The sequence below is a fragment of the Rissa tridactyla genome, chromosome 9 (assembly GCF_028500815.1).
Source record: "Rissa tridactyla isolate bRisTri1 chromosome 9, bRisTri1.patW.cur.20221130, whole genome shotgun sequence".
NCBI lineage: Eukaryota > Metazoa > Chordata > Aves > Charadriiformes > Laridae > Rissa > Rissa tridactyla.
This window is the reverse complement of record NC_071474.1, coordinates 18,845,264-18,872,741: the sequence shown is the minus strand read 5'-3', so window position 1 is coordinate 18,872,741 and position 27,478 is coordinate 18,845,264. Positions and strand designations below refer to the sequence as shown.

Below are 27,478 nucleotides of genomic sequence, written 5' to 3'. Positions count from 1 at the left end.
GTTTTGTTAACCTGGCTGACACACAAAAAGGAAATGGGGTCTGAAGGTTTCTGGCTTGTTAACCAAAGTATTAATCACTTAGAAATTGCAAAATCTAAGTTAGTAATGTGGTTTCTGATATTCTGAACATGACTTGACTTTTTATAATGTCCTATTTGAACTGGAACCAAAATTAATTAAGGTAGAACTTCAGAAGCTAAACTCCACTGACTTCCATTATGATCCGAGCACCTGTCTTGCTTAGACTCTTTTGAAAATTTCCACCTTAATCTTTCAAAGGCATGTTTAATACTCAAAATGGCAAAAATCATAGCCAGAACAGCTTCCAGCTAGAGATGTGGTAGGAACATTATGCACAACATTTGCTAATACAGGCACGTACAGGCCAGCAATAGTTCCAGTACCTCTGCCAGAAAGCTAATGAGAACATATTTGGCCATAAACTTTCCTCTGACTTGGGCAAGGGCATATCTAAATTCCAGTTGTCTCATGTCCACTAGCTGTAAAATGGAGGTATCAAAGCAACCGTGCCAGAATAAAGTGTGATTTCTTAAGGGTTTGCAGTGAGAGGTTGAGACATGATAATTGAAGAAACCTGCCATGGGCTGTATTTGCATAGGTGGGTGTCTATTTTTCTTGAGTAAATGGGCTGGCTGCGCGTGCCAGCCGCTCGCCACGTGTGTGATAGGCCAATGAGGAAACGGCAGCTCTGTACGTTCCATTCAGAGCATGCTTGGAGGGGAAAAACTTAACACAAAGTACTGTCTTTTCTATGATAGTCCAGGGAAGCATGGAGAAATGCTGTCACGCCTAAGCCCTCGAAACACAGTGAACCTGTCAAAGGGTGCACCTCCACTGTGCTCATGGCCTTTCTTCATCCAAAGCCAGAAGCCTTTTTCCTTGCATAGCATCTTTTTGCCCTAGGCAAGTGATGGAATTAGAATGGGAGTCATTTTTATCTCACTCAGGATCTTGGAAAAACATGCCTCTTTCCTGATGCTCTCCTGACTTGTGATCTATCGGACCTTGATCCATGAAGACAGGGAGCCAAAATGAGAGGTGTTCAAGAACTCCCTGAATGGGAAAAAATTGCTCTCCTGCTTTTGAGCTCTAACCCCCTTCCTTCCCAGGCCCTCCGCCAGTATATTTTAAGATGACCTTTAGAACCTGTGTTTCAACTCTGGCAAATCTCCACCAGGAGTCAGCATTGCCAGATTAAATGTTGCAGGACGTATAACTACTCTGTAAAAATCAAAATGCAGTATGCAGTGATGCTCAGCTATTAAAGGCCTCCTCACAGTATGCCTGGTCTCCTGTGGAGTCTATTATCCAGCCCCAAGACACCTGGGAGACAAGAGGCACTTGGAAATTAATGGGTACCTGGAGTTCTTGCCTAGCTGAAATGTGGATCTCCTAAATTGCCAGAGCTTCTCTGTATTGCCTGGGCGCACTCCAAGGCTGCTGCTAGAGCAAAGAGGACAGAATGGTTATTGCCCTTCTGCTGTGACGAAACCCTTATCTCCCACAGTTTAACAGCTACACAAGGGACAATGCAGAAGTTTTGGTGATGCATCCTTATGTGGCCAATGCGTCTGGAAAGCTGACAGGCAGCCTGAAATAATATTGTCCATCAGACCGATTATAACAATGCTGTAGCATCTGGAAGAGTTTGCTTTCGTTCTTGATACAGTATGCCCAAAAGATGCTTTCTGCCAGCTTTACTGTCCCATGGCTGACAGGAGAGATAAGAAAGGAGACTTTTTCGTACAACCTTCAGATCATAACGACCGGTTCTTTAAAAGAATTACATTTAGAAAGATGTACATGTGAAGATTGGAAAGATTAAAATGTGGAACTACCCAACTTCATGCAGAAACAGCCTTGTCATCCTCTTGTTCTCCCTACCATATTGCTTGTTAGCTTTCTTGGTGAATGATTAAGACTAAGTTTCGAAGAGCAGAATGTAGAACTGTAGATGGGCCAGAGCAAAATGCTCTCTTCTGATGTGCCAGTCTCCCAGTCAGCTGAAACTACTCAGTAGGTCTCAATTATCTGCTTTTTGAATTAAAACTACAGGACTATCTAAATGGCACCATTCAGTGCTGTGCAAAAATAGCCGTATGGCTAGTTTTGGGTAGTGGAACAAGTATAATTGTATTCAGATGTAACTGTATGTGCTTTGGGGCAGTCAGAGAGTTTGAAAAGTGACCATTTTCACCCATCGTTTGCTAACGTCTGCATGGACTTAATTAGTTGGAGGTGTTTGAAGACTTAAAAGCCTTGGATTTATAGGAATTGTTATGATGATGTTCCCTTCCATTGGTGTTTGATTTATATCCGCAAGAGTCATTCCCAGAAGGGATTCAACTAGATTTCTCTCCCAGATTTTTAATTTAATTGATGGTTGTTTACATGAGTGTCCTTGCCAAAGTGCGGTGATTTGGCAGTCCTCTGGAATGTAAAGGTTAAGTGTATTGATGTAATCTTTTCCCAAAGGAGCTGTTCTTTCTGTGGCAAAGCATCATCCTTTTTGTTCTTGTGTCTGCAACTTTGTTTACATGGGTTTAATTGAATTCTGTCTATATTGTACAGTAAGTGGGAGATGGCAATTTCATATAGTTCTTCCTGGAGTACCGACTTTTGGACTCTGAGTTTGTAATGAATCCTGAATTTCCCTGAGCAGTAATTCTTCAGAGCTTTCAATGTGGTAAGTACTGAAAATAGGGAGAATCTGTTCTGCCATTATGCACACAGTTAATCGGAGCTATTCATAGTGACGGTAGGATCTTATACCCTTGTCTTCGTGTGATTGGTACTGTACTTAACTTACAAATAAGCATATCTGAATTGTTGGCTTACAAACAATATGTATAAACCACATTTATTTTAACGTAAGGCACAAGCTTGTAACAGTCTCAGCTTTAAAATTAACCGTTCCTGGAGCAATGTGAATATAAAACCAGAATTGGGAACTTTGTTTTCAGGAAATCATATACGTAATTTCTTTTTTTCCACTTAGGCACTAAGTTTGGGGGTTGGACCTGTAATTTTTGAGTAAGCTGTTTGTTGCCACTTGGGAATTGAACAGCAATTGGGACACGGTGACTGAAGTGTTCTTTGATCTGTTTTAGCATGGATTGGCCTTGATCAGAACAGCAGGTCTGGATGGATCACTGAGCTGCTGAATATCTTGCTGAGGATCTAAACTTTGCAGACCCTTCTGAACTGTACACTGGCCCTGCCAATAGGCTGGAGACCAGTACGCCCCAAAGAGATGGTTTTGTAATTGCAAATGAAATTGGCGATACAAATATATCCATTTCTTTTTCCGGTCACATCTTTTGTTGGTTATTGTTTTCCACTTTCTTTATATTCATCAACGATTTTTCTCAGTCATCCTTTTTGTGATCCAGATCCAGGCAAAGTGATCCATTTTGTAGAGCGGAGGAATGACAGCTGTATTCTAGTTCTGCGTAGTAATTAATCTCCCTTGTGTCCATTCTGCTGGTCTTAGTTGGAAAGAAGATGATAATGAAGCAGGTGCTCGTCCCTGGGCTTCTAATCATACGCCTGCAGAATCAGATTCCAATCTGATGGTTCGGAGGCAAAGTACCTTCTACTGTAAAGTGCAATTATAATGGAGATAAATCAGAAGGGAATGTGATCCTTGTAAACTTAAATTAAAAAAACCTGCTATTTCTTCTCCTAGCAAAATGCTTCTTCCTGATAATACCTACCCAACACACGGACCCAGTGTTAAGAAATGAGGCTTCTTTTTAGATACTTCTCGTTCCTTCCTATCATGTCAAAGTTAGCAATAGATTTCCTGTTATTTTGTTTTTCTTTTCCCTCATTCCTGCAGGACTCAGTCTTAACTCAGGGATTTCTTTTGATCCATATAGAACTTTAGGAAATTAATTTCAAATATTTGATGTTCCAAATATTTTGTGACTCCTAAGAGTATATTGCTGGACATATTGTTGATAGTTAAAAAAATGAAGACCCAGTAGACACAGGAATTTATGCTCGTTGTGGAAAATGATTTCTTTGGTATGGCAATACCAAAAAGTCTGCTGGAATACCCAACTAAAGTACTTATAACCATATAAAGGGAATGCCTTTTAGGAATTGGATTAAAACACAGACATAATATTTTCCATCAATTACTGTTGAGAAATCCCAGACATACAGTGCTGCAAGTGAAATTAGATACCTTGGGAAACCTATTCCAAATGGAAATCTAATATGTGGGATCCTGAGTCAGTCACCACTCCCTCAGTTTTTTACCCTCCCAAAAATATATTTGGATACACTAGTAATGTAAATATAGTAACATTATACCCAGTAAATATGCACAGATTGGATCACACCAGCTGCACTAAATGTAGCCATAGACAAACTACAAACTTACCTATAGGTATTTTAAAAATCTGACAATAATGCAGATTTTACCTATTTTCCTATGTTGCTGCAGATGTGCAGTACTGCTATTTGTGGAATCGTTTCAGCAAACTGTGTATTATTTATAAAAGGAGAAGGACGGGGTTTATGGTGAGCCTTCTGTCACAGTTGTTTGGCATATGGGAATTATAAATAGGACTGGGTAATCATTGATGTGCTATGCTTTTGGCACTGTGGTCATTTCTGACCCGAGGAGAAGCCACAAAAGATAAATATATGAAGGTCCCTACTAGCTTTTTTGTGTGTAGAAATATTTTGTGCTTTGGTTCGCTCCACGCTTAAACTGTAAGCTAAACGGTGTATTTTTAACATAACCCTTTACATGCTCCCACAGCATGGCTCTTTTCAAAACAGTTTGCCCCTAAGTGTTTTGGGCAGTTCTTCGTTAGGGTGGTAAAACTAGCATATAATTATCAGTACTGCTTGCCAAATGCATTTGAGAGCCCTCCTCCAGAGTATCCAGGTGAGGAACTGAACAGCCAAAGTTTTAGGCCAGTAGTGCAGCTTGTGTTAGATGTAATCTGAAGTAACTGCCTCTGAGAGCACGATGAAGCCTTCTGCAAATCATACGCAAGAGGAAGTGGTTTCTGAACTACATGGACAACTTGCAGGCTTGGTTTGCAGTAATACCAGGTACAAAACAGCCATCCAAAAGTACCATTTACTTTCTCCTGGCCTAGTGAAGGTGGGAAAGAATTACTAATGTTACTGAAGGAGCTGTTATTCTCTTTGACAACTCAAAGTGCAATGTTTGTGTTTTCCTAATTTCCACATTTAATTGGTTCAATTTGAAAGTCATTCTGATTCTTATTTTAACTTTTTAAACATGATCTGAGATCTAGTTACATCCAGTTCTGCCTTTGCTTTGACTTTTGCTGTTTTCAACGATAACTGGTTTCTTTGTTTGAATTTAGTTGGCAGCTCTATTCATTGATGTTCTTCGTGGAATAGAATCCATATGTCTTCACGTAACAGTATTATAATGCAGGACAAACACTTTAGTCTGTGTCGTCCATGTAAACACTCTGTGGTTACAAAGCTGCGTAAATTCATCAAGAAAATTCCAGTCCATGCTTCTTTTTTGCTATGCTTACAATGTGCGTAAACAATGGCGCTGGGTTTTTTTTCCCTAAATCATTGCAATAAGCTAGTAGGGTGATATGCCAGTTAATACTTTAATGAAGTATACATCAATGTTGCCAAATAAACAGCTTTTGAGGCATATGCATATTATTATTGTGGGAAATGTTTCTACTGGTATATTAGATAATGGGTGCAATTTGAAGAAGGAACATGTAGTTCTGTTCATCTCCACTCCCTGTGCATCCTTTGGGTGTGGGCATATAATATTGAAATGTGTAGCTCAGCACATTTTCAATTCACCTGGTTGACAAGAAGTGGCAAAGCAGCAGAGATTTTCTTTTGCTTTCCATCTAGTTCTGGTGAAAAAACCCAATAGATTGTTTTTCTTCAGTGGGCCTTTTTTTATCATTATTTTCATGTCCTCCTCCTTCATAAAAGGCTTGTTTTAACATTGTACTTACGGGTAGCACACCTTTATAACTATCGAAACTTTTGCATTAAGCTGTTTTTGCAGATACAGAGAAAAAAGGAAATTAACACTTCCAGGTGTGCGCATGGAAACACCTTTCAGATATATAAACAGTGCTGTTGGCTGAGGAGCGGAGTGCTTGCTTAGTGAGAGCCCATGTATCCATATTCTGATGCACCAGGATTTGAAAGATTGGATAGAACGTGGGAGTTTAATCTGCAAGTTTTGGTTTCTTAGAGGTCAAAGGCTTCTTACTTTGTGATCACTTCTCAAACTTGCACCAGGTCTGTACCACTTCACAGCACAGTTTCTACCTTCCGTGCCCAGTGGCTGGTCCAGACATTCCTAGGCGGACCTGCTTTTTTTTTAGTCTCTATAATGTTGTTTCCAGCAATTCTCTATAGGGAGGTCAGCTAAGCAAATGATCAGTAGAGCTTACAATTGCCTATGATGAGTGAAAAACTGCTCTAAATGGCTGTGTCTTTTTAAAAATCCACTTTAATGAAATATTCTCAAGCCAGGGAAACGCATATAGAGGAGGAGTGTAACAGCTTGCTCTTTATCACTAAAAGCTGCAGTCTTCAAGATAGGATACCAGACATTGCTTTTGTTGAACAGGGATTTTTATCTTCCTATCCAATCACCCCCTACCACCAGGCTTTAAAATTCTTGTTTCCCTGGTCAGAAAGCTGGTTCAGACGCCATACCTGTGGTTTCCCTTGTATTCTGGATCTTTTCACAGAACTTGGTTTCCATAGTAAATGCTTTTCAAAAAAGCTATGGTTCAATAAAAGCACTCTGTAGTCCTTCATTTTATAAAGGAGTGCTCTCATTACCTCACTGTTGAATAACTCTTACAACCGCGGCTCTATTTGAATTCTACTCCAAATGTTCCATTACAGGCCATCTGACACCATGAAACACATTATAAGCTCCATTGCTGAGTTTCTGATCTTAAGTCTTAGTCCTCAAACTATTTTATCATACTTTTATTTGACAAACATATGCTAACTGAGACAGCAAATGAGAGCCCATATTTAGCCACACAGTCTAGAAACCAGGAGAAAGGATCAGGAAGTATTTACTGTTCAAAAAACTAGTGTTTTCTAAGCTTCCTGGAATAATGTGATGTGCAGCTTTTGTTTTCTCTGTGTTGCCTTCTTTAATTTTGAAAAGCTTTCTGTTTTGTCCATGTTTATTCTCAGAATTAGAGGGGGAAGATGTGTGCAATGCACTGATTCAGGGAGACCTTCATTCCTGTCTGTCTCGCCTAAACAGAACCATTAGACAAGACAGCATTGGGATTGGTTTCACAGGTAGGGAGGAAAGCTCTCCTAGCCCATTAATCCCAGTTTAGAAACAGTAACTCAGTTAGTGGGAGACCTGAAGAAACAAGGCATTGTCAGTGACAATCCTGTCCCTCATTTGGGCGTGTGCCTTTTGCGTAGTGCTCTTGAACATTGCTTCCCTGTGAACCCCACGGCTACAAACGGAGCTCTCGGAGGAACGGAGCTCATGTGCACAAGTAGGAGTGCTGTGCAGACAGCACAGGATCATATCCTGCAGCACGTAATCCCAAATCTTGTAAACCCTCTGTACACCATTGGTAGTATCATGTTATCTTTGCCAGTCCTTTCCTATACGTTTCTTTGTCTTCGTCAGTTTGGAAAGCAATTATGTCTTTTTCTAGTAAGATTTTTCACCTTAGCAGAGTGAGAAGCATATGGGCATTCAGCTGCTCATGCTACCACTGTCTTTTAAATTTGTTTTTATGTCTTTGCTGGATTTTGGGTCACATCAGTAATCTGTCACATCTCCAGCAACAAGCACGTGAAATGTGGCAGAACATTGTCTCACAACTTGGATGATTGCATCCTACTCAGTAGCATGGTACATGAAATAATTACAAACTGAGGCATTACTGTGGTATTGGTAGGCCCAACTAATGCCAAGCTGGCGCTTCCTTAGGTTGCCCTTCTATTTTCATGAGAAAATGAAAACAAAAAGGAGCTAGATGGCTGGGTGTGAAATAACTTGAATCACTGCTGCAAGTAGTGAAACCAAGTATTTGAGCCTTGAAAGGAGAAATGAACAGCCTGAAAGGTTTCACCTGACATAAGACCTCTACAAACGCAGTGATTTTCACCCTTGCTGTATGGTCATCAATGTTCACAAAGTATTTGTGATACACCGCTAAAGTTATATCAGACCTGAGCATTTGGTATAGCAGAACAAAATGTATTGAGATTTTCTCCTGACAAAGATAACATCTTTTTAACTTAGGACAATGACAGACCTGCCTACTGTTACCGAGCTGTCTGAAACCCCAGTGTGAACCCCGGCTGCTGCCTCTTTCATACAGGTGGATCAGTGATCCTGCATGGGTTTTTTTGGGGCCAGATTTGAGATTTAGTTCTTGTGTCAGGGAATCTGGGTCTTTTTTTATAGGCTTTATAAATTTTTCCTTCCAATTTAATCATACAAAAATTCAGTGTATTTCTTCCTTCTTAATACTGTTAAATGTTTTGCAGGCTTTTTTAAACAGAATGCTTGAAAACATTTGTTTTCATATTTGGTTGACAAAACAAATGAAGCATTTATATTGCAATGTCTTGGCACATTTTCAGTTTGGGATCACTACACAACTAAAGAGGGAAGGGCTAGAGTTTGTGAAGGCAAAAATCATGCGCTCATTCCCCCGTATGAAACTACGCATATTGGTCTTTGCAGGGTACCAGCCTTAAATGGAAAAGAAGTCTAACGTACAATAAATGCTTTTGTTTAGCTTTGAATGCTGTATGGCAAGGCTAATTTCTAGATAGATGAAACAAAAGAGAAGGCAAGATGAGGTACAAAGAAGTAAAACCTCTAGGGTGTTGGAATGGTGGATCTTTCCTGCAGCATGTCAGTGCCCATCTGAAAGCTTGCTGTGAGTTGGGAGGGTCTGGGGGGCTCCCCTCGGAGGCTGTTTGAAGGAGATCATGCCTTCTGAACAAAGCGGCTCACAGCCCTGGGGAACACATGGCACTCAATCCCCAGGAGCAGTTACGCCTCCCTTCTCTTAACCATCTCCTCAGAGGTCTTCAGGAGTTTCTAGAGGCTAGTTCATACCTGTAATTTCTCTCCTTTTCCCAGGGGACTTTGATACCCTGACTGTGTAGGCATAGAAAGATACTGAGGACCCAGAATAACATCAGTTTTCCCCTCCTTGTATTGTGTAAAAGTGCCCAGTTCCAAAATCAAATAGAGTTACTGTCACTTAATAGGCTGGCCCTGACAGCGAGCTTTGGGGACCCTTGCTATTGGCTCTATCGCGTACTGCAGAATGTTAGCAGTCTGTCTTTACCACAGGCACTGGTACATTCCTAACTTTGAGGGCAACTGCATTTACTTGCAAGTTTTTGGAAATGTCTCTTCTGTCCTGTGCGTTGGTGTGCATTCTGTAGTACGCTTGAGTTTGGGTACAGAGCTTTGAAGGTTCTGTTAGCTCCGGTTCCTGTTTGCTGCTTGTCTCCTTTTGACTTCAGTACTGGGTGGAAATCCGGCAGATGGATCATAGATACTGAGGAGAGTCAAGAAGCTGTCACAGACAATGCTGTGTTTTCTCATTCTCTCGAAACTGAAGCTCAGAAAGAGTTGTCTGGTGGTTTATATTGTTTGGAAACATGCTACAGGAAAATGTAATCTGTAAGTAATTGTTTCTATCAGAATACCCTTTGATTTTTACTGTACATCTCTTCTGTATGATTTTTCAAAATCATCAGAAGGTTGTGAAGAAAAAACGACGATGATTTTCTGGGTAGAAATAGTGCGAGTCCTCTCCATTATTCACATTGAGGTAGGCTGCCCTACCTTAACAATTTCACATTGGTAGTTCTCCTATTTGATAGCAATTTCTGTTCATTTTGTATTGTATTAACTATTGTTAGCAGTGCTTCAGAAGCTTCCTCCCTCAGCATTTTGATGCAGATCTCATCAGTATCTCTGAACTTCAATTCTTCTTCACCTCCTTTTGAAGCTTCCTTCAGTCCTTCTATTAGAAGCGATCCAGCTTCCATTCGTCTCAGATTTGTTAAAAACCAGTGTCATCTGGTCATTCAGCACATTGTAGCCATTTAGTCATCTGTACAAGAGCTCGTTTCCATCCCTCATCTGGCCCTACCTCAGCGGTGGCCAGCCTGTCACTCTGTCTTTCATCAGTGAATTGTAGAGGGTCTTCTCGCTGCTGTAATAACATAGAGAAACTTAACATACCTTGAGCTTGTACAGCCTTTTTAGTCTTTCACTTTTTATTTAGATACCTCCTGTTTCTTTTAGTAATTATTTTGTTGAGTATTTTATTCTTTGGCATGGGAGTTTTTCATCGTTTCATGCGCTGCTCATTTCACTTGACAATTAATTACTCATCTGTCCCAGGTATTGCAGAACACTTGGTTCTTTTATACGCAGACTGCAGAAGAGCTGTGCTCCAACATACTGGATTGGTGCTGTTTGCCCCAAAAGTGCGAGTGACCCCACTGGTTTCAGCAGGACTGCTGAGAGGCGTAGAGGAGGCAAGGTCTGGCCCGCTATATGTGGTGTATCTTACCTGTAGCGATCACACAACGTTTTGTGGATTGTGTATTTGTAATAGGCTTGTTGAACAGATGTAACGTATAACAGCTATGACGATGCACTTTAACTGAAAATAGAAACCAACTTCAGTTGTTCATGCTAGAGAGCAGATAAATTACTCTATTAAAATAGAAAAAATACTATTTTGGGGAAGCAGTTTCCAGTCAGTAAAAAAAAATAAAATATATTCCTTGCCCTTCAGCTAAAAATGAATAAAATGATTAAAAGTAGCAGATACCTTTTTAAATTATTGGACATATTAAAAAAACCCAACAACCTGTTTTGAAATTCAAGTGTCTGTTCGTTGTAGCTGGTAAAGTACGTGCTTGCAATGTATTTGCTTTGGAGTCAAGAAGTTTGTGTTTTAATAACTGGGGTATGTGTTAGAACCCGATTACAGATGTGCACTGAAGAACAGCTGCCACGTGCTAGAGGTAACCTCCCCAGCTATAGCAGCCTTGAAGTAAAGATTAACGATGCCTTAAATTAGCCTTGATTCTATTAGAAATGTCCCTCATATTTCATGCTCTGGAAAGGGATATAGGGGAAGAATGTCATAATGTTTCCCTGTTCTTTGACAAGCCTTTCAGTAGCCCTGTCAAAGATCCTTTAAAATTGAATTGAAATAATCAGAAATGATGTGCCAATGTGAAAAATGCTTGGCGGATTCTTTTCTGTAAGATGGGTGTATGCTAATGAGTTTTAAATTATGAGTTTAAAATTATTCTTATCAAGCAAGTGGTAGTAGCTCAGATTAATTTACTAAGACAGAAAAAGAGGTTTCTAAATCCGATACCTGTTTTGCTTTCTAAAAAGGATTTAAAAAAATGCACTCTCGAGCTAAATTAATACAAATGCAGGTTATAAAACCAGGTTTTATATGAAGCAATAGATCATTCCCTATGGGTGGTCTGCCCTATATGCTCTGCTTTGTAATCAAATTTATCAGCTTAAAGTAAAACTCCTTTTAAAGTAAAAGATGGTACTGTGCAGGTGTTCTCTGAACTCGGTGATTATTAGTAAAACAATGCTCTCAAATAATTATCCTCCTTTGTGAGTGAATCATCTTCTTATTTTGCTTCTACTAAAGTCTAATATCCTTCAACAGTGTCACTTAATCATGTCTGACAATCAGAATTATGCAAAGGAATTATCTGTATGGATTTCATGCCCGGGAACTGTATCATCGTTTATTTATCATCGTTTATTTATTATAAGTAGGTATGCGGTGTTTTGTTGAGGCTGTATTGGCTTTTGAAAACAGATCATTAAAGTTTATGTTATCCTTAAAGTTCATGCCTTAAAAGCCATAATCGGCTGCCATTTATTTTTCACTAACAGCATCCGAAGTAATGAATTTTCTTTGATAATTTTAAGAATGCAATGGTGCCGTGGGGGAGGACATCTGGAGTGAAGGCTGCTGGAGAGACTCTTAGTTTCATTAGAACAAGAGCATTTGATCTGTAAAAAAAACTGTCTGCCGGCTACTGTCAGAATACCAAGAAGTGAGAAATGGGAGAAATTAACAGCAATCTACTAGTGTGTGATCAGAAGGTATGTTAGACTTGCCAATATTTCTGTTCTGGAGCTCAGTATTAATCTGAGGAGGAAGTGGAGAAAATGCGATATGCACAGTATTTAAGACCTGTCTGTGAAATACTGTGCTGGGAAAGAGGGAGCCAGACGGGCTTAGAAGCCCGTGTAAGCTGTGGCTTGAAGACTGATTCTGGAGAGAAGCCTAACACAGAACTTTAATTGTCTTAGAAAGCATGTGTGGTTCTACGCTTGTATTTCGCATCGAGACATAGAAAACATGCGAGATCTTAATTTTTTTTCTCATAATAGCACAAATACTCACCAGTGCAAAGCTGTATAAATAATGTATATGCTCACAGGAGCAGGAAATATGCTGCTGATCAGACAATGTCAACTGAGATGAATCCTGTCCTGAAAGCTGTACTTCAAATGTGAGCAATAAAACCACTATTGACATGTGGCACTACTGACTGAAATGTCAATAGTTATAAAAAGAGTATTTCGTAATGCAGAATCATTGCTTGGTTTGCTTGACTGGACAGATGCTTCTATTTTCCATGAAGGAAAAATAATTTCCATATTCGTTCTCTGACTGCCCAGCACAGCTTATTTGTCCCACTAAAGCTCACATTCTTAATATTAATCACATACTTGAAAATAGGGAAAATTTGCTTGCTGGTCTTGTATAGCGTAAGGAGGAGTTTTGACACTGGGCATGACCTGAGACAATTTAAATGTTGTCAGGTTAATTTTGCTCAATCTGGAAGTGGGTGCAGGGCAAATCCAATACATGAAGCATCCTCATCCCTTACCCCTTAGCTCCGTATGTGAGACCACTTCAGTTGTTCTCTGGTGACTATGACTTAGACATAGTTTCATAGAATCATAGGGTCGGAAGGGACCTCTGGAGATCATCTAGTCCAACCCCCCTGCCAGAGCAGGGTCACCTAGAGCAGGTGGCACAGGAACGTGTCCAGGCAGGTTTTGAATGTCTCCAGAGTTGGAGACTCCACCGCCTCTCTGGGCAGCCTGTTCCAGTGCTCTGCCACCCTCAAAGGAAAGAAGTTCCTCCTCATGTTTAGGTGGAACTTCCTATGTTCAAGTTTGTGCCCATTACGTCTTGTCCTGTCCCTGGGCACCACTGAAAAGCGCCCGGCCCCATCCTCCTGACACTCACCCTTTAAGTATTTATAAGTGTTGATAAGGTCCCCCCCTCAGCCGTCTTTTTTCCAGACTGAAGAGACCCAAATCCCTCAGGCTTTCTTCACAAGAGAGGTGTTCCAGTCCCCTAATCATCTTGGTAGCTCTCTGCTGCACCCTCTCCAGCAGTTCCCTGTCCCTCGTGAACCAAGGGACAGGGAGTTTCCAGAGTTTATAGGCAGAAGGGACAATTTTGTTTGGCTGTCTGTAGACTGCAGGCTATTACATTTCTCTGGTTATTCTCTGGTATAGTTTAAACATTCTGTTTGTCGACAGATTAGAGCACGTGCCATGAGCAGAGAGAAAATAAAAGAGACTAAAGTGCTAATAATGCCCTAGGCACATGGAGTGGCATAGGATCCACTGGGATACGTGGAACCATTCCTCAGGAAAAGGCCAGGAAACCACTAGGTTCCTTCCTGACGCTGCATCTGGCCAGACACATTTGTGAGGAAGATTCTGAGATGGAAATCTGTGTCGCTTCATCTCACCCACTGCTCATCACTACTACCCTTTCTCCTGCCTTGGCCATCCCTGATGATTCACAAGAGGGCAGAAAGGGAAACCCAAGGATTAAAGAAACAGAACGCCACCATTTGATCAATGTGCATCAGGAAAAAAACTGTTGCTTATTCCTGGTACATAACTGGCTAAAGACCTGAAGCCATTGGTCGGTCGTAAATTTGCTGGGGGAAGCGAGGAGCCTTGGGGCATTCTTATTAGTTCTCATTTTCCTTTCCTGTGGGAATGCATGAAAATCAAGCATCCCTGTGGGCACTGCATTTCTTCCGCAAATGACTGTATGCACTAAATCTTGGGAACTGGACCCAATACTTGGTGAAACTCAGTTGTTTCCCATAAAACTGACTAAAAAGGGTACAGGCCAACAGCTTTTTATTCAAGTAAGAACTTTTCCAATACTACTAAGTTATTTTTAAGAAAGGGAGCAAAGCGCTTAGGCAGTTCTGTCTACTCTCAGCAGGCCTCCAAAAGGCACCAGCACCTGTACAGCTGACAGCCGGCATCTCTGCATCTGGGCGTTTGTTTTCGTTTGTCACAAGCAGGATGTTCAGTTGTGAACAGAGCAACTTCACAAGGGCTGTTTCTGTCCTACTGAAGCCCAAACATCAAGCTGATAAAGGAGCAAAAGGACTTCTGAAGATTCCAAAACACGTTGAAGATGGTTCACTACAACCAACATGATTCTCTTTGAGTAGGTTTACAGGGAAAGGCAGTTCTTTGGAGAGCCTGTTTATGCCAAAAAATGATTATATGATGATGGTCCTTAAACAAGGGCCTTAACAATTGCTTCTTTGAGGATAGCCAGTATCTTGCAGTTCTTTGTGCAACTGACAGTCATCTCAACAGTAGGTTTTACACCATTCATTGACTTTTCCCCACCAAAAGGGACATACAGAACGATACACAGCTGCAGTTTTTGGTAAGCAATGCTGGCCAAAAATAGCCAGGTAAGATTACGCATGAAAAAGAGAGCTCTAACAACTTTCAAACAATTCCTGCTTTTTGGCAGCATCAATGTTAGGACATTGTAGAAAGATTTGATAATGTGCTCTAAGACAGCTTCAAAACTGATAGATTAGAATCTCTCCGGGATCCAACAGGGGCTGAGCAGTGGCAGCGTGATCTGTAGTCCAATACCAGTCACTTCATACACTTTGGTGTAGAGAAAAGAGGGATGCTACTAAGTGCAGTTCGATCTATTTCTTGATACCCTTGTAATCTTTTCATGGACTCACTTGCAGTTGGTGGCAGGTGATTAATTGACCATAACCTCATCTTTCTAATCACTTTAATTTCAAAGTGTACTGCTGTTACCTTACTCTTTGAAAAGCAGCAAATATTATATCCTTTCAAGGGATTTCAAGGTCAGAGGAAACCAGGTGACAATCCAGCTGACTAGATGTTTAAAATCTTTTACTGCCAACAGCATACCTAGCTGATGATAATGACTTTGGACTTACCTTTCATCCAGATGAACCCCAAAACATTTTGTCAACTCGTACTTCATTTCACCAGGTGCAGAACTGTAGCAGCTGTCTGGCAAAGCACAGAAACCCATTCAACAGTCCTGGATAGCAATGTACTTAATTGGAAGTTGTGGGATAGTTTATAAAATGGCTTGATTAAGACGTATCGCTGCAGGCCCACGCTGCACAAAAGCACACCTCCTCAGCAAGAATTAAGGAAGGTATTTTGTCTGAAGCAAAATGGTATGATTGCAGGGTCAGCATAGTAGCAGTTTTAAATAGATGAAAAAGAGGCAACTTAATGAGGACAACCTCCGTTAGATTCATCTTCGACAGTGTGCTACTTGGAAGGCTAGAAATAAATTAAGATTAAAATACCACTAAATCTTGAGGGGGAAATGTGTTAAAGAACACGTATACCAATTAGAAACCCCTTAAAAAGAGATTGCCAATAGGGTGGTCACAATTGTGATTTGTATTTTAAGGATTGTTTAGAGCTACAGTCTTCCTGCTCTTTGGTTTGGATGTATTTGGTAAACAAGGCTGTTGTGACTGCTGCACCCGTGTGGTTTCAGGTATGATTATTGTTGTGTAAGAAGCCAAAAAGGCAACAGTGCAGCTTTCTGACGCATGGAACTTGTGTGTGTTAAACTCTAGTTGCATGCAGAGCTGCAGCCCTAATACAGGCTGGGAGCTGAGCATTCACCTGACGTTAGGACATGTGGTTGGGTTGCAGTTGGAGAATGGCTTCACTTTGAGTATCACCTGCGTTTTCCCATTTAGCAGGGTAGCTTCTGTCACCTTCTCTGGGCAGGGTTTAACTCCTCAGAGGAGCTGTTTAAATGTTAATAAGAAATGAATTTCCTATAGGTGTTTGAAGTACTGAAAACTACTTGAACCTTTCTAAATGTTACTGCTATCTATTTGAATCAATACAAAATTTCCTAAACATTTTAAAGAAATTCTTTTCATTAAAAGGATATGGAAACTTCAGAAAAACAATTAAAAATATGCATGATTATGTAAATTTATACTGACAGCCTAAGCCCTTTTTTTTTAAGCAGAAACATACGTGGAAAACTTAGCTCTGGGTCATTTTAACGAAGCGAAGAGGCTGTCTCTGCTAGAACTGAAAATATGGAGGCCCTGGACGATTTATTGAAATGTTTATATATCACGTTTCTTTTCCAGTAGGTAGAGTTTCCATCTCCATGGGAGAATGCAGCACGCAGTCATTTCCCTGCAAGAGGATTTGCATGCAGTTGTGTGTGTGACAGCGACAGAGCAGTGGGCAAAGGCCGTACCTTGTAGTGGTTTGACAACTTCAGCTTCATAACAGCCCTGTGTGGTTATACCTCCTTCGGGCAGGGGGTTATTACATGACACATTTTCTTCTTTTAAGAGCATTTTTTCCCCTCTGCTATATAGGGAAGGAAGGTGGTGGTTACATCCTATATTTATTATTCAAATCTTAAATTTTAGTGATAAGTAGGTCTCAAAATTCTTCCTGAATTAAGCCTAACCGTGCGGCTTCTCTTAGGCAAGAATGCAAAACATGACCCAACAGTCTGCAGAAATGCTCTCTGCTCCGGTTCCAAGTTAGGACAACATAAACATCCTCCTTTAATTAGTTGCATTTAAACTACTTCTGCTTGGGGATGTCTTTGAACAAGCAGTTATGAGTAGTTATTGGTTCATCTTGGAAGCTGAATTTATTACTTTGCTCAGTAGGTTTAAAAAGAGGTGGAGAGCTTTCCAATATTTTCTGTCCTGTGCTTAGAATACTCAATTAAATACCTGTTCCCCAATTCCTACTGTTAATAACCATCATAGGTGTTTTCCCTTTCTCTCTTTGCAATTTAACACTTTTTTTTTTTTGCCCAGCGGAGGTTGAAAAGGTTGCTAGAAACAGTTGTTTCCCTCCGATTGTTGCGGAGGCTTGTGGTTAGGCCAACAAGTTGAACACCTTTTATATCAGTACAACACAGAACAATACCTGATAAGGTTACACAATATGTTTACGTCTTTAAAACTAGCGATCTACCATTTATAGTTCCTGGATGTGTGAGTGTGGTTAGAATTTAAGTGTATGCCGCAGCAGACCCTCCGTGCTCTCGGCTTCCTTGGGTTGTGGCGGGCCTCGTGACAGGCACATCAGAGCAAGGCGGGAGCGCAACTGCCCTTTTCATCTCTTGTGGAAGGACAGGAGGCATCTCCCCTGCTCCTGGGCCCTCCAGGGCCCGCTGTTCCAGTGGGATCTGCCAGAAGGAGGAGCCCACCGAGCCTCCGGCCAGCAGCGGGCCCTGGTCTGTACAGCTGGTGGGTCAGAGCCGGGCAAATGCACATTTCCATTTTGCCCAAATGGCCACATTCTGGAGCCGCTGGAGAAGCTGCAGTGTGGTTTTGGAGCCACCCCAGTACATAAGCAGGAGATGTGCACGGTGCCTGCAAAGGGAGGAATGGTGGCTTGGATGTTGAGTCACAGGCCCAGCTGGCTCCCTGGGACAAACTAATGTCTTTTCTGAGGAAAAAGTAGTGCAAAGGATGAATGCACGCTGTGCTCAGGCTCTACTTTGCAGGCTGCTAATTAGTCTGAGCCATTAATACATAGTTCTGGAGGTCTTTGGATGCAGAAATCGAGGAAACAATTGAGTGTAACCTGAGGTGTAGTTTCTCACTCCTGTGAAGAGCATGGAGTCTTGCGGTGTTTTACAGGTATTTATCAAATGCTTAAGTAAGAAGCACAATAGAGTACAAGCTTCTGGAAAACAGGAAGCATTCATAGAAGTCAAATGAAACCCTGCTGTACAAACCAGTGAGAGCAGTTGCACGTGGAGTAAACTGTAATACTGAGCTAAGTATTATTAGACTGGCACATTGTCTTTGTGTTGGCATCAATACGCTGTCTGAGCTCGAGTGAGACTTCCAGTATTGCGATAGGTTGGGGGGTAAAATGGGGAGGAAGCGGATTTTGAATTGAGTTTTCATAGTGACGTCAAACCAAGACAGGAAACCGAAGTGCAAATGGATGTGTTTATACATCCAAAAGTCAGTTAGCAGATGGCTTTAGATGGGATATTGGTAACAAATAATAGACTACTTTAAGTATGCTCTGCTCACTTCAAATGTCTGGTTACCAATCTTCTATAATTTTATGGAGCGACCGTTATAAGGTGTTTGTAAGAATGCAAAATCTATGTCGCCTGCTTATTATTGAAGCCGTTTAGCACATCAGATGTCATTCCAGATTGCCAGTTGCATTTCAGTTGGACTGGAAACAAACACAGATCAGTAATAATGCAATGCTGCGTACCTTAAGGTTAAATGTCTGACAGGACAACTAGTGCTAATGGACTGTGACATTTTTCAAGCCATAGGTCTGACATTACTTGCTGTGTCAGAGTGAAATGTTTACAACGACCTAACTCTGCGTTACAATATATTAAGACATCACTCTTTTCTCTTGTGCGTGCTGCAGGTTTTCTGACTGCATATAAATTCCACAGCAGCAGCAGCTGGCCCACATGTAAGAGCAGCGTTTTCCAGGTTCTGAAGAGCTATGAGCAGCACCGTTAGTGGTATTTGATTCAGGCCAGCACGGCCTGTAAGGTTTCCATGCGTCGCAACTTTAAAACATGTGCTGTAGATAAAACTCCATGAACACCAACCCATCTGTCCTGACACCATCTGGGAGCAGATCTGCTACTGTAACTTTTCCGAGCAGTATCTCGCTATGCATGTAGTGCTATTGGTAGGAATGGCTTCATCTAAGTAAGGATGACAAACCCACATCAAACACTTTGTGCCAAAGAGAGCTGCTAAATTTACACTACTGCACCAGGTTAGCTCTTGGATTTTTTTTTTTTTTTTAAATAAGGAAGATTTAAAACAACATTTTGCATTAATGGGATTTGAATGACTAGACTGATAAATGGTAAGTACACCTGGATGGCTTCTAATCATGTTTAAATAATATCATACTGTATTAAGAACTCATTAAAGAAATAGGTAAGAATTAGCCATTAGGGGCCATTTAATAACAGATTGTTTCAGTGTCCTCGTCTCATAAAGGCTCTTTCTAAATATAGGGCTTTGTTTCAAATATTAAGATGCTTCCTTAGGCTTCTGTTTATCTATTTCCCTTGTCTTATTTTCATTAAATGCTTATACCTCTGATTAATTTATTACGAAATGTTGTATTCTGTCCCCTAGTAAATAGCTTGTAATGCATCGATGCTTTTCTGTGGTTTTGTATTTTGTGACACTCTCTTCCAGTGACTAAGATAGGAATTGGCAAAAATGCTGGCTTTGTTGATGCAATTTTCACCCAAGTGTGGGTTGTTTTGGTGTTTTTTTCATAGGTTGGATTTTTTTCTATGTTCAGTCTTGTGCTCTCCCTCTTCTAGCGTGGCTGTGTGTATCAATGATGCAAAACTTCCTCTCCCAAACTGACAGTAGGGTGACAGCTGATGCTATAGAGTGTATGAGAATAACTCTGGCAGTGGTATAATATAATGCTTCGTATGTTCCAAGTAAATCCTAAGAGAATATGAACCCATCACCAGACAGATTTAAAATGTAAATGCTGTTCTGCTTGATCATCAAGTCAACGACTATTAAGTGTATAGTCGTGTTATGCCAAGATGTAGCTTCAATACGGTTATTTTTTACTTAAAACAACACTTAACAAATCCTTCAGGGGGAGGAAAAAGGAAAAAAAAAAAAAAAGAAAGGTGAACTTCAGCAGAGGAGAGGGAAAGCGGGGCAGCGGCTGCCGCTGCCGTTCCAGCAGCGACGACAGTTGCCGCCCGCCCGGTTGGGGTTGTGGCTGCGGGCCCGGCCCGGCTCCCGAGCGGCCGGCAGCCCCGGGCCGGGCCGGGCCGCGCCGCACCTGCCGAGGCCGCCGCGGTCCCCCTCCTGCCCCCTCCCCGCCGGCAGCGGGCTCCGGCGGAGCCACAGGCCCCGGGGGCGGGGGCGGCGCTGCCGGGCCGGGCGCGCCCCGTGACCGGGCGGCCGCGCCGCCCCTCGGCGGCGGGAGGGGAGGGGAGGGGAGGGGAGGGGAGGGAGCCGGCGGTGTAAACAAGGCGGGGGGCCGGGGCTGGCCTGATGTCAGCGGGTCACATGGAGCCTCATATGGGCCGGGGGATGGCGGCGCGGCGCGGCTCTCCGCTGGCAGGCGGCGGCGGCTGCTGCTGAGGCGGCGGCGGCGGTGGTTCACGCCGAGGGCCCGTCCCGTCCCGCCTCCCCTCCCCGCCTCCCTGCCCGCCGCGCTCCGCTCCCCGCCGCTTCGCCCCTGACAAATGATGTGTTTTGTGCTCGCCGCGATGAAAGGTAGGCGCAGCCCCGGGAGCCGCCGCGCCCCGGGGAAGGGGAAGGGGTGGTGGTGGGGGAGGCCGGCCCGGGAGCGGCGGGGCCGGCTGGAGCGGCGGTGCTCCGTGGCCTCCCCTCTCCGGCCGCCGGTGCCACCGCCCGGCGTCCTGCTCATGCGGGGCGGCCCGCGGGGAGCCCCGGGCCGGGGGCGGCGCCGCCGGTGCGGGGAGCCCGGCGGGGGGAGCCGGCCGGGCGGTCCCGGCAGCAGGGACAGGTTTTGGGGAGCTCTCGGAGGGATGGGGCGGCTCAGCCATCCCCCGTGAGGGCCGGCAGCGCCCGCGGCTGGGAGCGGAGCGTTAACCCGGCCGAGGCGCTGCACTTTACACCGTCGCGTACAAGTTAGAGGATAAGAGATAGCTTATCTGCCTTTTCGGAGGGAGAGGTTATGATTAACGCGGTCGGAGTTGCATAAAAGCGGAGACGAGCTGGCTGATCTTTCCACAAACCCCCGTAGAAAATACGTACGGTAAAATAGCAAAGGGGACAAGAACGTGGCAGCATCCTGTAGGTAGCTGATGGGGCTAAAATGGCATCTTAAGAGATAGCTGCTCATTTTTAAAAGGCTTTGGAATAAAAGGAAAAATCAGAGCTACGTAGTGATTTTATTTATTTTTTTAAAACCTGAAGTTTTGTCTGCTGGCCGATCCCAGTCCTTAATGAGGGGCAGTGTCAGGCTGAGGAGAGTCAAACGAAGTTTTTGATGAGAAATCAAAAGTTTAGAGGTATGTTTTCAGGCTGCCCTGTTTCCTAATAAAATTAGCTCTGCAGTAGAACTTTGCATTGCAGCATTTTTGAAGTCATAGTTGTTGGGCTTTATTTTTTTTTTTAAAAATGTAAACCGAGTAACCATCTTACTTAAATGCGATATTCTTTCATAGTAGAGTATCACTGGTGACATTTGAATTTAACGCCCCCACTAAAATACTAAATCTGTAGCCTTTAGAATATATTCGTGGATTTTGTAGGTAAAGTTGCTCTTTTTTTTTTTTTTTTTGAAAAAAATAGATACTTGGAAAAAGAAGATTGAATCCTACTTCAGCTAGAGACTGTTTCCTTTTTTTTTTTTTCCACTTTGCAGGAGCAATAGGTATTGGGCACCAATAGCAGCATAGTGTTTGACGCACAGTAATTTTCAATTACTAGGCTTCCTTTTCTTCTTGGAGAGAAGCCTATGTGAATAAAAAGAAAAGCACTATATTCATTAATCATTAGCCATGCTGAATGCATTTGGCAAGAAAATGTAATTGGGTTGATTCAAATAGTTGCATCTGTAACAAAAGGAAATGCATTTTTTTAAGTGTGAACTACACGGATATTTTAGCAGTCCCTTAGAATTCTGCGTATTCTGATAAGAGTTTTTCAACATGTCCCTCACAAGCCTGTTAGAACCATGAAATCAAATAAACTTAAAAAAAAAAAGAAAAGAAGGAAAGTACACTAATTAAAAAAAATCGGAGGGTGTATTTGCCTTGTATGCTTCTGCACGAAGACTTGAGGTGTGTTGTAAAAGAGCAGGCAGGTGATTTTCAGCAACTCAACTTGGAGATTTTTTTTTTTTTTTTTTTTACTCTCTTGGGAGTTTCATTTAAACCAATTTCCACACTGATGTAAAATCTTGGCGGAGCCCAGCTTTTGAGTTTTAAAGGGTAATTCCTAATGGCTTTATTATGAAAATACTTAGGTGTTTGTACTTTTTACAGAATACTTCTATGGTATGTTTCACTCATGTTTCATACTATTTAGTTTTCTAGTGCATTGAAAAACTTTCTTGGTTTCTTGTCCTTTCTCTAATTTGCTGGACAAGGTTCAGCTGGAGGAAATGTGTTGTGGTTTGTCTTAAAGTGACCTCTGGCTGCCATGAAATAATAGATCTGCAATCCAATATTGTGATTTGAGAGAAGTAGACCAGTAGCATAGGGAATGCAGTTTTACATAAGCTTGAAGGTACAAGGGAAAAATGTAAAATGTGGAGGTGAATCGAATGCTTTATTTATTCTCAGTGCTGCAATGGCATCTTTTGGTGCTTCTGATCTTTTACAGTTCTGAAGTTAAAGTGAAAAAAATTATGGTCTGCAGGAGAATACGGGATGTTACAGATTTTCCTGCTGGATTTTTTTTTTTTTAAGTGAAAAAAGAAGAGTATTAATTCTTTTCCTATTGCTGCCCAGGTGGCCCAAATTAATACCATGTGAAATCAATTTGCAAGTCCTTGTATTTTTCATGCAACATAACGTTCTGGCAAACGTGCTTGCTTTCGTTTTGAAAAGTCCTCAGACTTCCAGACTATGTCCAGGTTTGAATGAATAAAGATTTTGGCCGGCTGTCAGCATGTCGATAGCCATGGTAGTATGCTTAAAGAGCTGGAAAACAGACGAGTCCAATGAAGAGGCTGGACCTGTCCTTAAGACAGGCTGTGTGATAAGAAATGTAACTTTCTGGTTTCAAGCAGAGAGGAAAGAGAGGTGTTTTTTTCGGTTTCTAAGAAAATAGATAGTGGTGAAGCGTCAAAGTTCGTAATGACTAAGTATTTTGTAGATTGATGGGCTTTTAAAAATTATTTATCAACTGTTGCAAGTCTGTGTAGAGGATTCAGGAAGCCTTGCATTCTTAGTTTATCATATATGCAGACCAGTTAACCGGCTGATGGCTTTAAGGGAGAGTGCAACTTTCCGTGCTTACCAGTAAAAGTTTGCAAAGAAATTGGGTGTTCTCGCCAGCATATTCATTGGTGCAGGTCTTACTCCTGCGAGAGTCTTTGCTGGCAGAAGCTTCAAGGTTGACTTCAAGGAGAATAGTACTAAGTGCTATGAATTGGTGAGCAAATATGCTGCGCTGGAGTAGAAACATGGACTCAGTTGTCATGCCAGTACATAACCAGAGGTGAGCCCAAGACAAGGGGAGCTAGATTCTAAAGTGTGGTATTTTACCATTTTTTTGGTACTAGTTTGTAGAAAGACAGGGGTGTATCAGACCTTGTGTTGGTGGGAGCTGAAGTACTTGTCCTGTACTATCATCAGACCCGAGCAAAAGGGTTCGGTCTGCTCATGAGTTTATAATGAAAATGAACCTAGCCATAGTTTTACTATCGTTCCTATGGACATTTCAAAATAGAGATCAGTGGGAAAGTAGATGTAAATTTTTTAAGCTTTTTCTACTCCGGTGCATTTACTGTTAAGGTAGAATTTGAGCTACTAATCCTGATTTTTTCTGTGTGGACTTCAACGAGGTTGAATCTGTTGTTGCTGTTTTATGGAGGATAGGCAAGATGAGTAGAATCAGTTATTACTTGGTTGTAAGGAAAATTGTTTCACTTTGAGGGGGTCTGTGCTTGGATTGTTGGAAGTACAACTAGTTTTCTGACTGACGCTGTGTCTGAATGAAAACTCAATCGTTTAAAAATACCTATTGAAAGAAGTAGACTCTGTTGGTTTCCTTATTGGTGCGCATGATTTTTGGATCTTTCTGTATTTTTTTTTTTGAGGACCCTGGCTGCGTTTGGGCAGATAAGCAGAATTTCCCTTGCAGCCTGGCTGTAGCACTGCAGGGAACGTGCTTTACTTGCAGCAACCTCCATGCTCCGCACTCAGCAGAGCCGGTTCGCTCGGAGGCCGGCTGGCCGGGGATTTATGCAGTACTGCTTACCGTGGGTGAGCTTTTTGAGTCTGTCAAGCCTGACCTTTTGACATGTTTTTTTTGTCAAGTATCTTGGCACCAACCTGACAGCACAGTGGTGATTACTCTGTGTTTTTCACCAGTAAACAACTGCCTATGGGAAAATACCTTGCCAAATATTTTGCCAAATATCTTTAAAAAAAGTTGCTTTACGAGTTGAAGTATGTTTAAATTTGCCTTCACTGTGGTACTATTGAAAGTTAAATCCAATTTAGCAAATATCCTGGGACAGAACTTTTGTTGACTAAATATTAACAGAATCTGGCCTTTGGAATTGCTAGCTGAGAGGCTGGTTTTTGCTGCTTTAATTTCATGCGACTGATCTGAATGACTGACTTGTACCTAAGACATTTGTTGCATCACATTTGCAGGGTAAGATTTGTTTGAGGTTTATTGCTGAAATGTACTTTTCAAGCCCTTTGAAAGACTCTCAAGACTTGCAAGTAAAAGAAGAGGAAATCTGTCTTTATGTCTCACTCTGTGATAATCAAAGGCAGTTGCGTGCTCTGTGCAAGTCTCAGTTGGGGACACTCCTTTGAAGTATGAAGAATTTGTACGTCCTGTTTAAGTCAGCGAAAACTGTGGGTGCTGACCATCTCACTAGATCAAACTCTTTAAACTTAGGTACAGCTCTTGCCTAGCTAAAGTGGTGAGCCTGGCTAGCAATGCAGTCATAAAAATAATTCTTCAAGGATAATTCTGAGTAATTGGGGCAAAACTGAAGTGGTCTATGGACACCACGCAAGGACTTCTGTATCCTCTTTAAATTAAAAAAAAAAAAAAAAAAAAAAATCCCTGAAGGGATGAGGCTATAGAGGTGGGTAGTGTAGCATTGCTGGTGTTTGGGGTGTGGGCTCTGCACAAATACGAAATGTCGTCACGTTCTATCCAGAGAACTGATACGGAGGGTGGGGGGGAGAAGGCAGCTGGTTCAGCGTGTGAAGCAGGGTAATGGCCTGCAGCTCCGCAGCTTGGCTCTGCAGTGGGGAGGTGAATGTTTGTATTGGCATTTATTAGTTCGGGGATTAGTGTCTGGAGACCTCAGTCAAGAACTGAGTCCTCTTTATATCGAGTGCTTCCCCAGCGCGTATGCAAAAGACTAATTTCTTTACTCATTCCCCGTTACAGAGAGCCCTGCATGTTTTGTGGTGTTTTGTTTTTTGGGTTTTTTTTTTTTCTAGGATGATGTAGCACTCAATTTTAACCTTAAGGGGTTTTAAATCTTCTTTCTTGCTCCTCTTGCCTACAGTATAGTAGAGAAATGATCATTATCATGTAGTAATTACTGGCAGGATTGTTAGTATTTCATCTTCACTACAAAACAGAATTCTAAATTGGTATATTTGTTTCTAAACTATACGTGCTAAATTAAAACTGTCAAATCTTTGCGTCTCTCCGGAGTAGATACATGCAACTTTGTCTGACTTTGCAATTCTCTATCTAGAGGAAGTTGAGATGCAGTATGTTCGTTCTTTTTTTTTTTTTCTTTGCATTCCCATGAGATAAGTTTTTTGTAGTGTGCAAAATAACTGCATGTGACAAGAATTAGTTATTACAGTCAGACTTGATACATTTTAGAATGTTACTCTGTTGTTTTTTTTATTTGCAAGGAGAGAAAAAGATAAATATTCACCTTTCTTGTATTTATGTGTGAGCTGTAATTTGCAATTACAGCTGATCACTCCTGAGATCAAGCAAGCAGTAGTTCTCTCCTTTTGTGATTTGTCTTTTCCTTGAGGACTGATATCTAAGGGATATGCACATAACTAATGGTGCAGAAAATGTCTTCTAACCCTCTCCTTCCTTTTTGAACATGAGGTTTTTTTCTCTTTTTTGCTATAAACGTTGACAGGGGATGGGAAGATTTTGTCCTCCAAGAATAGCTTTGTTATGAGAAAAAGGTGACTCTGTACGGTGCAGACCTCTCTGCCTGTTGGATACAAAAACCCACAGACTGCAAAGTTGAAGCAGGAAGCCTTGTTAGGGGATCTGGCAGATGAACTTTCTTCTTCTGCTCCATCGTGTTTTAAAGGGAGCCTTGCCCGTGGTTAACGAAGTCCTTCCTTGGCCCAGGTTTTTTTCACCTCTCTTGCTAGAGGCATTTAGGCTAAGAAGTTCTGCAAAATATAGGTTGGCAAGCTTGGTGCAGTTTCAGGCTGCTTCCCTGTTGCCTGCACCTTCTGTTGAGAACACCAGGGAGTGACTCAGGGCGGCAGTGACTCATGGGGTGCTGCGCTCTTCCCCTCCTCAGAGCGGGGTTAGCTGCCGTAGGGAGCTTGTTGACGGACTTGGAAAAGTCAGCGTGCTGCAGAGAACCCCTTCTCCTAACGGCGCTCTCCACTGAGATTGTCTGCCTACACAGGTTTGCACACGGATTCACGTTTTTGTGGAAAAATGTACTTAAATTAGTGTTTACTTCCCTTTTCCTTTGTGGTGTCAGGGGATGGTGAGGCCTTCATGCTGATGGGAGCAAAAGGATATCCAGGAAGGTCTGAGTCCAGTGTTGTGAACGTTAGGGAATCTCTCCTACATCCTACTGCTGCTTGCCTTGCGCGTGTGGACTGTCTGCTCAGAGGCACGGAGCTGAAGCTGTTATGAGTCAAGCAGTTGCGGTCTCTGAGATGGCTAGTGTTCCTTGCAGCTCTTTGGATGCAGCCTAATGTGAATCTCTGACATTTAAAGCTCACACAAGTGCAGGAGTCCCCCCAAAGAGGCCTGGGGGTTCCACAGCACTGCTGGGGGGGAGTAGCCTGCTGCCCTCACCAGCAAACGTAGCCCATTTTTTTCGCTGCTGTTAGTGAATGCATCTGGGGCCAGTTCGTCCCAGCGTGAACTTGCGGTTGTCAGCAGCACCCACTGCTGCCCACCGACAGCCTGGCTCCACTCCACTTAGGCAGTTGACTTCAGTAAAGTCACGATTTCACTGCATTTATGGTTTTCTTTCCTATGTGGTGCGAGAGTGGTACAGGCCCCGTGGCTTGTGGCTCTTCTGTTTGTGTGATTCCGGCCTTCGGGCCTTTTGTCATGCTATGTTCATAGCCATCTAGGCTAAAATCAATGTCGGGAGAGGTATAATCATCCCAGC

At 42.2% G+C, this 27,478-nt stretch overlaps 1 protein-coding gene across 3 annotated transcripts in view; it reads left to right on the top strand.

Moving 5' to 3' along the window:
- The window catches only part of RORA (RAR related orphan receptor A), a 381,362-nt gene that overhangs the window by 286,857 nt on the left and 67,027 nt on the right, over positions 1–27,478 (top strand). The window contains exon 1 of one of the 3 annotated variants that reach the window (XM_054214150.1): positions 20,546–20,682. The exons of the other annotated variants lie outside the window; for them this stretch is intronic. Coding sequence (XP_054070125.1) covers positions 20,652–20,682 — 31 coding nt within the window. The 5' untranslated portion in view covers positions 20,546–20,651. Of the gene's footprint in view, positions 1–20,545; positions 20,683–27,478 lie in introns of those variants that run through there. 3 annotated transcript variants of the gene reach the window in all.